The sequence below is a fragment of the Anabas testudineus genome, chromosome 21 (genome assembly GCF_900324465.2).
Source record: "Anabas testudineus chromosome 21, fAnaTes1.2, whole genome shotgun sequence".
Classification (NCBI taxonomy): domain Eukaryota; kingdom Metazoa; phylum Chordata; class Actinopteri; order Anabantiformes; family Anabantidae; genus Anabas; species Anabas testudineus.
Genome location: NC_046629.1, coordinates 13687816 through 13701246, shown reverse-complemented (window position 1 = coordinate 13701246; position 13431 = coordinate 13687816). Strand labels below are relative to the sequence as shown.

General features: G+C 40.2%; 1 protein-coding gene across 4 annotated transcripts in view; it reads left to right on the top strand.

Annotated features, from left to right (window-relative positions):
• LOC113173731 (plakophilin-4) overlaps positions 1-13431 on the top strand; it is a 62367-nt gene that overhangs the window by 29053 nt on the left and 19883 nt on the right. For 2 of the 4 annotated variants that reach the window (XM_026377252.2, XM_026377254.2), the window contains 4 exons: positions 2337-2371; positions 5352-5483; positions 5872-6065; positions 6533-7115. In XM_026377252.2, the coding sequence (XP_026233037.1) occupies positions 2337-2371; positions 5352-5483; positions 5872-6065; positions 6533-7115 (944 nt within the window). The remainder of the gene's footprint in view (positions 1-2336; positions 2372-5351; positions 5484-5871; positions 6066-6532; positions 7116-13431) is intronic. The other 2 variants (XM_026377253.2, XM_026377255.2) reach the window with 2 other exon arrangements.

The following is a 13431-nucleotide window of genomic DNA, read 5'->3' as shown; positions in this document are numbered from 1 at the left end:
TATCTACTGACAAAGAAGTGCCTCTTTGTCTTATATATACAGAGCAATTTTTACACCCCACTAAACTGGTTAATGGGTAATGATGCCAGGTTTGAGTTGGCCCTTAATGCAACTGGGATATATCTGGGCCCTGACACATGGTCTCAACAGGGGCTGTGATAGCTCTCTGTGGTCTTTTCTGGCTTTGTGATAATAAGCCCTATACCCTTACATGATGCATTCTTGCACTCCAGCCTGCATAGCTGCAAAAAGGACTCACCTACCACCAGCAGATTGCAGTACTCTGGAAGAGTGTCAATTTCCCCTTTCCCCATTTTTGCAGAGGCTCGGGTATAGAGCAGCCTCAAGTGCTTCTAAAAAGGTCTGGACGCCAACTCAGTGAAATTATGCATAGCCGTGATATTTTCTTTCATTTCCTCTGTAAAAACTACTGTTGTTTTTCTAAACTTCAGTTTTATTTTATTCTCTTCTACACTGGTGATCAGATTTGGAGACCAAAACTACAAACTTGCATTTATGTGGCAGTCCTCTATTTGCTCACAGCAGACATAGGAAAAAAAAATCTGTGCCACGATTTATGTTAAATATAAAGCTAAATAAAATAAAATAAAAATATGAACAGATCATTTGTCTGTGCTGACATTTGTTTTGTGAGCTTTATTAAATCATTTTAGAATAAACCTAACACAAAGGCAAAGACACACCTCAACGCAGTTGATGGAAAGAGAAATAAAGATTTTTTTATTTGTTTGCTTGTTTTATGTTGAGGTTTGTCATCATTTTAATATTAAACCAAGTTTCTTGTGCACATGATGTTTTCAGAGTCCGTATACTGAGAGAGAGAGCAATATACATATTTATCCAGTACATGTAAATGTAGCAACTCATCTCAGTGAGACACCAGTAGCTGTCCCCCACCTCCTAGGGTCCTTAAAAAGAAAACATGCCACGCCATTTTTACGCCTTTGTTAAAACCAGGGGATAACAAATGAAATGGCTATCACTGAACATTTGTGTGTGAATGGGGTTTAGATTTAACCATTGAGGTGACCCTGCTTGACTGAATAGCTCAGCAGGACAACAGCAGAGGTGGCAGCGCACCATCATTACATTTCATGACACCTACAGAGTTGACCACCCCCTTCATTTCTGCAAGCATACAGGGACATGCCATCAAACTTGACCTTTGTCAAAAATCCTAACAGATGCAACCTCTCACCCTCTCAGCCAGCCAGTCGACATGCGTGGCACATCATCATTATGGGAGCTATTCTTCAACCTCATCTGCCATGGCTCAGTGGAGCACAACTCACCTAACTTCCTCTTTTTAATTGCCTGTGCGCTCATTACAATTCTGAGAGCTGTGCGTCTTAAAACCCATTGAGTGCCAGCCTTAGATGGGGGAAAAAATTGCGGCAGTAGCAACATCAGGTACCTGATAGCAATGACAAGAAATAAAGAGAAAAGCGGAAAGGCAGCTCTGACGTCTCCTTCTTGGAGAAATGGCTCAGAGAAACTGAGTCACTTTCCATTTGGTCAGAAAGTATTTTCACAGATATTTACATAATGTAGAAACTATTAAGTGGCTATTAACATGTCTGTGTATGATGGCTCATGTGTCTGTTCTGCACCTTACTTTTTGCTGAGGCCTTAATGAAATGGATTTGCTGTAAGATTAGTATGATTTCTTTTTTTAAAATTTTTTTTTCAGTTGGATCTTCTTTAAATTACATTTTACTTTTGGTCATTTTCAGGTATATGTACTGTAAGTTTTATTTCTCTAAAAATTACGAGATATTATTTTGTTTTCACTCTTTCTGGTTAACATTAACCAAAAGGAGAAGATTTATAACCACTCAATTCTTACTCAGTGATGACTTAATGCGGCCAGACATTAGATACCTGTAACTACATGACATACTGGAGATGTCATCCTGCTGTGTTACTGGGTGCCAGAGTCAAAAAGAGTAATGGTTCTAACTTGGTTTATTGTTATAGCAGCTGCTCCTGCCAGCAAAAAATATGACAAATATGCTTAAACATAAGAGATTGGAAACTGAATTAAAGTGATCAATGCTCATGTTTGTAGCACACACCGTCTTGATAAACAGGAAGTAAAACAGGAAATCTCCACTTTGGTGATATACTTGGATCCTCTAGCTATTCTATCCCTATGACAGTGATTACATCTCTCACTCTGTTATGAAAGGCTTTTAGAAAGAGGCCTTGTTGCCACTCTTTCAGATGATTTCATTTGTGAATGGTACTGTGGTATCTTTGACCTGTAGTGTATACAGTGTATTGACCTTTCTCCTGTTTCCCCCCCCCCCACGCAGTTCATCTGAGAAGTCCCTGCCTTGGAGAACTGCAGGTATGTCAAAACAGGCATCGATATGATTGCATAGCTGTCCCTATTCATAACTGCAACTAAAAATAACCCAACAATTACACATGCTGCAATCTTTGTCAATCCATTAATGTGGGGGAAGAAAACACAATTGTTTACTCTATTTACCTTAACACAGTAGATCACAAGGAGGTCACAAGTGATTACATCTCTACTTTCTATTATTGTTATTGTCGATACCGTTCAATAATAAAGGGAACTAGATTACATTTAAATAACTCAAATTCATTTATTTATGTCCCTATTTAATTGTCAACATTTGTGGACTGGATGATCATGCTGAGTATCAAAGAGATAAATACAAGTGTAACATCAGTGAGGCTCAACTCATCAGCTGCAAGTGCTTATGAAATATTTAAATATTAAGAGATTTATATTACTGTGCGTATCCTTGTATGCATATTTGATTAAGTATTTGTAGTACTGTATAAACTTGTTTTACATGTTCACGATAATCATCACTAATAGGAGCTTTTCAACCAAACTTATAGTACTGGACAGCCTCAAGCATATTTTTGTTATAATATTTATTCAAGCCATTTCTGCACACTCAAATGCAACACGATCAGTGACAGTGAACACAAGGATTTCTCTCCGACTCCTTTGGGTTTCTGTTTGTTTAGCCCACACCCTCGAAGGATCTTCAGGAGAGAACAGATAACGAATTGAATGTACTAATGTATTTCATGGCTTATTAATTGCATAGTGGAACTTAGTGAATTTCTGAAATGGCCATTAATCTTTTATTGTCGATCTTGTCAGTAGAGCCTATGGGGGTTATAGTGCATATGCACTGGGAATATTAATACTACACAGTTTTCTCATTTGTTGCCTGCTCCCCATTTCCTTGTGGAATGCATTTCATTATTGTTGGAGCAGGGCTGGGGTCTAATCACAATCACAGTTTTGTATTGATTTCTCATTGTACTGTAAGTGATAAATGATAGTCAGGTGTGATAATGTACTTTTTTCCAATCTAAGTGAATTAAAGTCTAAATGAGTGGCAGAGAGCGTTACGGACCACGCTTTGGTCTATTAAGCTTATTGGCCCCATGAGCTGCCGTAGGTCTCCACTGCATGGGATAGAAGTGTTACTGTGGAAACAAACTTTTTTTTTTGCCCAAAGAAATGTCAGTGCAGTCACATTTGTCCGCTGAGAGTAGAGGACAAGCACTGCTGCATAAAAGCATTTTTTTTCTTTTGCTCTCTCTGTCCCCTCTCTCTCTTTGTTTAGCTGCTTATTCTTTGTCACACATGTACTCTGTTAATATATTGGAAGCTCAGGATGTTAGCACCATGTTAAGAAAGAGTCTGTCATTTTAATAAAGGCCTAATTAGGACCCAGCAACATTTTTAACCCCCCTGCACAGTGTGCAGTAAGACTCTTGTGCATGTTTAAAGGGCAACTTCTGGGTTGAATTTCTTACAGAATTAATGTTTTAGGTTTTTAGGGAAATTACACTTACATGATATTACATTATTACGTATTCAAACCTCATAAAATTGAGGAGTGAAACAACACAGAGATTCTTATCACACCACAACTCAATTTCTTGCCAGCAGCCATTATTTCTCTTCACTAAATTTTGTTCCCTGGTCCGTGAAGTCCTAGCAGGCTTAAAATTGTAAAGCTATTGTCCTTTATGTGCAAATTAATATTTACTTTCAACCTTATCGGTATGAAAGTTACCCTTAGGATCCATATTTATTATTATAACTTAATGTACCTGAGCTTGGCTGCTCCAGCTTTTGTGATGCTAATGTGATGCCAAAATCATATCACCGATCCGAGGTAGCCTGTGTACGAATGAACCCTCTCTAGTCTCCTAAAGATTAACAACTCTTTTAATTGTGTCCTTTTGAACATTGTTGACATGGGATTGTGTTGATATGTACAACTTAAATGTAAATGCCAAAAATCTTGCTGTAGAAGTAAGTAATGTTTTTCCCTCAGTTTAGAAAAAAAACGGGTTCAGTCTCCTCTTCTTCTTCCTCCTGTGTTCTGGCTTTTTGGCATCTCATTTATCAAACATGGTCAGGGCTCTGAATGAAAACCTTGTGGTCTGAAACGACACGCTGCTTGCCAGACAGAATCACTGCCAGAATAAAAGAAGACAAAGACTTGTTTGGTGTTTTGTTTGGTTATTAATGTTTTAGAGGACAAATAAATGCTTTTTGATCTTGTAGAACCGTTGTATTAGTTTACTGTAATTACTTTAACGTGTCCCTTGGATCACCAACACTGATTTGTTTTTAATGATTTCAACATTCTCTTACCCTTACTCTTTTGCCATTTTGCTCCATAAGTGTAACTTATGAATAGTTTGGTGTAGTCTGACAGTTATTACAATTAAGTTATCCTATTTGTAAATAGAGTAAACACCCTGTGAGGTCCAGAAGCATCAGGTTACCGAATACACTAGACCACTTGATGCTTGACCTACAGGTCAGCATGGCTTCTCTACACACCACCTAGCAGTGTCGGATTTGACAGGCCCCGGGCACTGATATTTGCCTCCCTGTTCCCCTCTGCTTGCTGCCGATTGTTCTAGTGATTGCAGTGACACTGGTCACGCTTAACTAGACTGTGATCATGGGGAAACATTGTGCACAGGGACATTAGAGGGCTAATTCCAGTTCCTGTTTGCCACACTGGTTGTTGCCATGCATAGAGAGAAGGGGATGCAGGGAAATGTTAAAGCAGCAAAACTATTTGGAGCTTGGCAGTATACACACACCAGATTAGTATGGCAGTAAATGTAATGGCTCAAACTGTACACAACCATGAAACTAATGTTGCAGAAATGATGGCTGTTATTGTGTGCTCTCAACTCCAAAAAAGGAAAACTTAAATAACTCTTTCCATCTCAAAGCCCAAACTCTGTAATTGTTTCAGACACAAAGCTCTTCTTCTCTAAGTTCCTGCTCTGATATGTCTTCCCAGATGCCTCCACCTCAGGGGACACCAAGTCTCGAGTGACTGACAGCTCCCAGTCGCCCAGCTACCGCATCAGGACTGAGTCAGAGCAGGTGTCTCTGTACTCCCCGGAGCAGTCCTCCCTCCATGAAAGTGAGGGTCTGTTATTACCTTCTCTCTCTTCTGCAGTTCCCTCATCTCTTGTTTGGGTCTAAAAACTGTTTATTTTCCTCTCTTACATTAAACCAGATGTCTGTTTGTTTTGCACGTCTCTGTTCCATAATGCTATCTGACACTTTGAGCATCATATATATCAAGTGATGCCTCATTACAGCTGATGAGAGGCTGAATGATGTACCACAGTGCAGTGAATCTTTGGCTGGTAGTCCAGTTATCCCTCTGCAGTGTCATTTGTCAGTAGTAATGCCATCTAGGTAAAGGCCATTTCTATTAAGAAACCATTTATGATCTGTCCGTCTCCTGTACCTCTAACCCTTCCACCTTGTCTTTCTCTGTTTCATTGCTGTTTGTCTTTTTCTGTCATCAGGGTCAGCGGGGAATTCACGTAGCTCAACTCAGATGAACTCCTACTCGGACAGTGGCTACCAGGATGCCAGCAGCGGCTACCTCAGCAGCCAGAACCTGGGCAAAGCTGAGCTGAGGATGCAGCACTCGTTCCCTGGCACAGGCACTGGCACGCTAATGAGGAATTCCAGGGCCGAAGGCCAGGCTTCAGCCCAGGTCAGCACCTAAACCTACAATATATTGCTGTTGTCAAGGACTAAATTAACCATCTTTGAAAGAACACTATACCAGTTGTTATTCACAATGTTATAAATTTCTATTCCTGAAATTTAATTCATAACTTGCTGTAAGATTTAAATTAATGAAAACAATAGAGAAGCCTCTTCACATACATGTTTAGTATGAAAGCCTAAAGACACAGAAGGCACATGGTGCATAGAGCACCACATAATCATGTTTCATACAGCGCTGGACACAGACACCACTGTGAAACCAAATGGCACTGTCACACACTATAGAGGGGGGTGGAAAAGAGAGCTGTGTTGTTGAGCATGTCATCATCATTACACAAGCCAATATGTAGCAGAGTATAATGCTACTGGAAATAATTTTACAGCTTTTGATTTTACAGACACAAAAAATACATGCACCTATGTTGTTATGTATGTCTTCCTCATGTGCAGGTTCCAGCAGTCACAACAGCATTGCCTGGCCGTGCTATGCGGAGGGTAAGCTCAGTGCCTTCTCGCTCTCACTCGCCAGCCTATGCCAGCAGCATGTCCCCCTCCCGCGGCTCCCTGCGTACCTCATCTGGCAGTGCCTATGGCTCACCCATTGTAACTGAACCCAAACCCCTCTCTAGCATCTTCTCTACAACCTTGCCCTCATCTCAGTGCACCAGTACCACAGCCACCGGTGGCAGTGGTTCACCCTTCTCAGCCCAGAAAAACTCCCCTGCTGCACTGCGACGCATGGGCTCCACGAACTCACGGTCAGGCAGCACTGGCCGTACAACCTTGCCCTACCAAGCTTCAGCAGCATCCTCGTCAGGCCGCATGGGCTCGCCTCTGACAATGGTGGACAACATCAACTCTCCGCTGACTAAACAACCCACTCACTCATCATCTCCAGTCAGGGCTAGTATGACCGCCGTACCCCAGCACTACAGTTCAACTTTGCCCCGATCTATGCTCCACAACACTGACCCCTACGGACCCCAGAGTTATGACATTTACGAGAGGATGACACGACCTGACAGCCTCACAGGTGCACAAATGCGCACACACACTCACACACTGCTATGTCGACTGTATGTGCTCAGTTGCTTGCTCACTAGAAGCGTAGTCACAGTAAAGCAGCAGTAGTCTTGCACTATACTGAGCAGGGTCTTTGGCTTTGTGCTAAAGTGCTAATGTTCCTTCCTGTCTTTGTCTGGCCTCAGTATGAGGGTGATTTGTCATTGTACAGTTTGGGAAATTCAGAAACACAAGTAGGCTAATTAGTTTTTAATTCATTCAATCAATGCTCACTAGTCATTGGCTGCACCCACAAAGGTCAGCACAACTAGAGTGAGAGTTCATAGATGGTCCACACAGACATATTGCAGAGCACCATATGGTGCATAATAAGGAGAACATGCGTACAAAAGCTGTTTTTCTGCATTTATGGGAACTCCCTCTCATGAGTAGATGATATTAATATTTTCAGCTGTCCTGATTAGAGGATTCCCTCCAGATGAATAAAATTCCTTCTAAATGCATAATTTAGTGCGTTATCAAACTAACATTATGGCCAGTCATAAAGTAAAAAATAGGTGGTTGTTGTGTGTGTTATTTCTTCAGAACAATTGATAAGACCAGGAAGATAGTTACTGATGATCTTTCCTGCCCAAACAAGTTAATGTGTCGTGTTTATAGGAGAAAAGCCAAAAACAAGCACAGACTAATATTTCCTAGTCAAACATGTAGCTTGTCCAAATCTAGAGGCAATTTGTCCTCACAGAAACAGAAGGAGGCTTTTTGAGCTCAGCTCTCAGCTTTTGAGGTATCTCCTGTAGATAGAAAAAGCTGTTATTATGTAGCAGTAAGCTTTATAAAAGTCAAGCATACGTAAAAGAGGTTTCAGCTGGGAAACAGAATGAAAGGAGTCATTTAAAGCTGGTCCAAGCAGGGTTGCACCACAAAACCAAAGGACAATTTTGGTTTTCCGCCAAAAGGTAAACAAAGCCCTTGTTCAGCAAATCACTCGATTATTGTTACAAGGTTAATGGACTGTTTTCTGCTTGACTTCATGCTACCTGGGGGAATCCTTAGATGCCCTGGTTGACGATGACGTTCAAGGTGAACATATTTGGTTATTGTGTTATTTTCATTGTCAGTTTTCCTTCATCCTCAGTGTATTGTGTTTGCATGCAGTTTGCAATGTGCACATGTGCCTACGTGTGTTCTCGGTTAAGGAATAATTCCCAATCAGGTGCTATTCACTTGCTATTCATTGGATTTGCCTATGTTTATTGTGGTGTTATCAGCATTTAAAGTCACATCCTGCACTGTTACCTCATCCTGCAGAGACATAATCACTATGTTTTTCATATGGATCTGCTGATGACAGTATATATTTAGTTCCACTACATTTGTCGTTCACCTTTAGGACAAATTTTACATTAACCAGTAGGTCAGTAGGTCACTTAAAGCATTAATTACTGTATTAAATTAATATGTGCTGTTTATGTGATATTAGTGGCTATCAACCTGCTTCATCTCACTTTTCAAATTTTTATTTTTGCGCAATTTATTAGCTCCTTTTATTGTACAGCCCTACACACACTGCTGCTAAGAATGATCACGGCTCCAGCAGACACAAATGGGTTTTCAGTCTCTGTCCTTTGAGCAGACCGAGATACCAGCCTAGGTCTTTCTTTGTCTCCTAAAGCAAGCTTCCTATATCCTCCTCCTCTCACTCATCTCTTTCTCACTCCTTTTCCCGTTAACATATTAATTTGTCAGTGTTTGATGAACCATAGTAGAAGGAAATAGGATGGTCACGTGATAAGGCTCAGTTTCAAGCACTTGGCAAATGCCATCTGACAACTTTACCTTGATTTTGTGGCTCTTGGTGGGTTTCTGTTAGAGTGTATCAGAAGATGCTTTCACTTTTTTTCCTCACCCCATCTTGCTCTGTCACACTTTGTTTTGTTGTCATTTTCCTCTGTTTTATTTTCAACAGACTTCTATCCCCGTTTCCTTTCTGCTTCTCTCAGTGACCTCCTCGTTTTTTTTTCTTCCCTCCTTTTTTCTACCACCTATCTGGCTACCTTCCCCGCACTGACGTTGGCAGGAAGTCGTGCCTTCCCTCTGCTGCTGAGAAATAGTAAATGAAGACAAATTGTCCCTAATAATGTGCTCATTACACTCAGTGACCATTTCAGAGCAGAGTGGCACAAAGAAAGCATGAGGGGAAATGGAATATCTGCATGTATGGGGTCTCAACCTGACAGCCAAACCACTATGATACCTTTAAACTGTGTTTTTTTATAAATATTCTCACATTTAAGTGTAACTATTTGCTGGTGATCATGCCAGCTCTCTTGTGTGTTTGAAGAGGGTTTTTTTGAAAATGGTTTTTGTTGAGGAATGCCATCGGCTGCATACATTTAAGTGTTTGTTTCTCCAGAGCAAGCACGTGCCAAGCCACCACCGCCCTTCATCTAGCCTCTGCCAAGTATAATCTGTTAAAGCCACAGTGAGAGGGCTGAAGGGGAGAATTAAATGACTATAACGCACCAGGAATGTGGGCCATTCATCCTCAATAGACAGCATTATGTTATTTCTCCCTGACAATTTGCAGATGCTTTTAGAAGTGACTGCAGCTCTACTGTCAGGGGAGCAGAATAAAGAAGGCAGACAGATTAGTCTCCTCTAAGGTTGTTTGAATGTAGCTACTTTCGGGAGTCGGGCTGCTGAGAGGGAGAAATATGCGTGAAGGCTTCTGTGCCTGGGAGATTCCGTTCCTCTCACTCAGTCACAGCTGTGCCAATAGCCTCCATTTGTGTGGCCGGGCTTTACATGGGATGAGAAGTCTCTGGTGGTCCTAGACGGGCTCATTAACCCTCTTTTCATTTCCATCCTTTCTTTCCCTCCCCCTCCTATATTCTCTCCTGCTTTCTTCTCGGTTGCTCCCGCCTTTCCTCACGTCTTTCCACCACCTCCTCTCTCTTCATATCCTCACCCCCTTCGAATCTTTGAACAAGAGAAGCTGAACTGACTTCCTGCCAAGCTGCTGCTAGTGGCTATTGTGTGCACTGCCACAAAATGAAAGGCTTCCTGGACTATTGGTTGTGGCACTACAGCACACAGGAGCAGCCTTATTCTGTTTTATTCACTGCCCCTGCACAACAACATGCCTTCCATTTTATTTGTTTATGTGTAGTCCATGTTAGGTTTAACCCTTCTGTGTCTCAAAGGTGTTTGGGTATTTAACAAAACATATTGATAAGCCATAAATTGTGAATCTAAAGTTTGGTTTAATTAGCAATAGGCCACAAAGGCACATTAAAAGATGACAGACATTCATCCACTACCTAAAACCTCTAAGCTGCTCTAAAGTATATAAGTGTCTTATTGCTCTTATTTGTCTGTGTTTGAAATTTATTTTAAATGGCTAATTAAAAAAAACCAAAAAAGTTTAAATATATATATATTTTCCCACATAGAACAACCTGTTGTCAACTGATATACAGCCCCTGAATTAAAGGGGACACATTATGCTTAATTTATAGTTTATGGTTATGTTAGTAATAATAATTACAATGTACAGTGGCCTACCAATCTGATGTGATCAGGAGAAAGAGATGAGCTGTTGTTTTCTCTCGAAAAATGTGGGTTAACCATCAGATAGTCGGTGCATAATCTGAACTGTAACCTACTTTAACTATTAATGTAGTTAAATGATTCTCTTACACATTCATTATGTAGCTCTTGGCTGACAAGGTCTTTGACCTGCTGCCTCATGCCTTACCAGAGCTTATCTTCTTATATGCAGAAGACTTGGTGCTCCAGTGGTCAGCCTCAGTCTAGCACACAATCTACATCTAAAATCTTGAATCGCCTTGCCCCCAGAAGCCCCCTGTTCCCAAATGAGTCAAACATGCTTATTTATTAATTTACTCTGTCTCAAACTGTGACAAGATTCCCTCATTTAGCTGGTTCTGCATGGGTGATTTTGTGTTTAGCAGCAGTCTGTGCCTCAGTTCATGCATTTGGAGAGGACCCAAGTGACGTTTGGAGACTGGAGCAGTTATTTGCCAACTGTATACTACTCCACTGGGGTTCACAGTTAAGTGAGCTTGACTGATGTGAGGTTCAACACACACGGGCATGAAGATAACTTAAAATGTGTGCGTTTGTTTGACAAAAAGTGAGATTAAAGAAGATCTAACGTGAGAACTCAACATGTCCATGTTGTTCTGTATGTTTCACTGCGTTCATGTCTTCAGTTTATCCCTCGGCTTTAAATGAGAGCATAAGCCTTAACACTTTAATGCCATCTTGCGAACTTTACAGTAGAAGCATAACCATTATTGTGCATTTTAATAAAAAAAGATTGTTGAAATGGCACAATAAAATATTCAGCTCCAATTTTAATTTAATCAGGGCAATGATTGGCTGAGTCATGCTATAATTGTAGTCCATTTTCATGCATTTACCCTCAGTTATTTTGATAGAAGTCTTGCAGCCCATTATCCATCTCCTGCATAGTAATTTACAAAATTCATGATTTTTCTTAATGTTACTTTGTTTTATTGCAGATGTTTCCCCATTTGCTCCCATGCACTGTATTTCTTTTCTCAGCTACTCCCCATCTAGAAAGGTTGTATCCCCTTTAAGAGGTGAAATTCACTAGCAGATTATAGTAAAATAAAATATACAGCTAAAAGTGTTTTTAGGAGCATGTGACTGAGCTGAATGTACAGATATTTGTAATTAAACCCTAGGTGTCTGCACTGCTTAGTTAGACGTTTTCATCACCACCAGGGGCTGGAGGGATTATGTTTCCATCCGTATGACCACCCAATTATTGTAAAAGTGACATCTTAGGAATACCTGGAGGGAATTCCTTCAAACTCTCAAAATGATGAACTGATTCAATTTTACACATTAAAACAGTGTTTATAACATACTGTTAGTGTCCCGTCTGGACTGAGTCTGAGTTAGATTGAACTTGCTGCTTCCTGCCACCTGTTGTTATAGTGACCTGTCTCAAAAGGAGTTTTAATTGCACTGATCATCTCAGTGGTTCTTTTATTCACCCGTGGCAGAAAAGCTTGTTGCTGATTATGGGCTAAAACTGCTTCCTGTACCACACATTTCCCAACATCTGCTCTGGCCACGCTTTGATTGGATCACAGTCCTCTTGCTCCAGCAGTGTTGGCTCTGGTCAGCTCTCATCAGTGGCCCATTTAGTGCAGTATTTATTGTTTGCTTCTGCCCTTTCCTTCCATAAGAAAGAAATAAACAGATTACTGACTGACGACACAAATGCAAAACAAAACTTCACAGTGCTAGTTGTACTTTATCCTGCATGTTTGTAGTTTGTGTATCCAGCCTATAATAAGACTGTATAATCAGACTCTCAGTGGTGGTGGTGGTGGTGGTGGTTAGCTGTTTTGTTTGGTTCATCTCTCCATCGTGTTCTCAGACTGCTTCATTGTAAATTCCTCTCAAGCAGCCTCAGAACATATGTGGATGTTGGCAGCCATTTGGCTGTTGGCTGGTTTAAGTGCAACAAAGGACATAAGGCAACGCAGTCACCCTTCCTTTTCAGTGGTAGTTGTTGTCTATAGTCGGCATGTTGTATCAAGGACATAATGCAAAATTGTCATTAAATGAGCATTAAAAAGCCTTTTCATAGGCTCTAGATAAGATGATGTAGTTAGGATTCAATTAGAAGATAACATTTTTTTTATACTCAACTGTTCAATTTTAAATGTTTTCATTTACTCTCATTCTTTTGCTTTCCTTAGTTTAACATACTGTATATAGTACATTACACCATATTCCCAAGCAGCCTTAAAATTGCTTGCAAGATGTCACAGTAAACCTAATATATTTTATTTTTGCACGGTTTACATATTGTTGTTAAGGAATGCGGTAAGTGCAGACTTTGATAATCAGTAGAGTGCTTTATCATGAAACTAAGACATTAATTTTAACAGGGAATTTTTTGCTTAATATATTTAATTACCTAATTCAATTATATTGTCTCTCTTAAGATTTAAAATTCATTTGACAGTTCAACAGAATAAATTTTAATCATTGGTCTGCTTAGAACGTTGGTGAACTAATTAAATAAAAAATCAAAATACTATGAAAAATGAATATAAGAAAAAAACCTAAAACAGAACAACCTTCATCCCTTTCTCTATTCCTTTTTGTCCCCCCCATGTTATGCACACAATAATTTGATAGTACACATAAGAGATTGGTTTTTAGGTTTACAGGGCTCAGATCATTGACTCTTCAGCTATGAAGCTATCTGTGTAAATGTTAAACTATTTGGGCCTCTCTGCAACTATCTTCCTTTC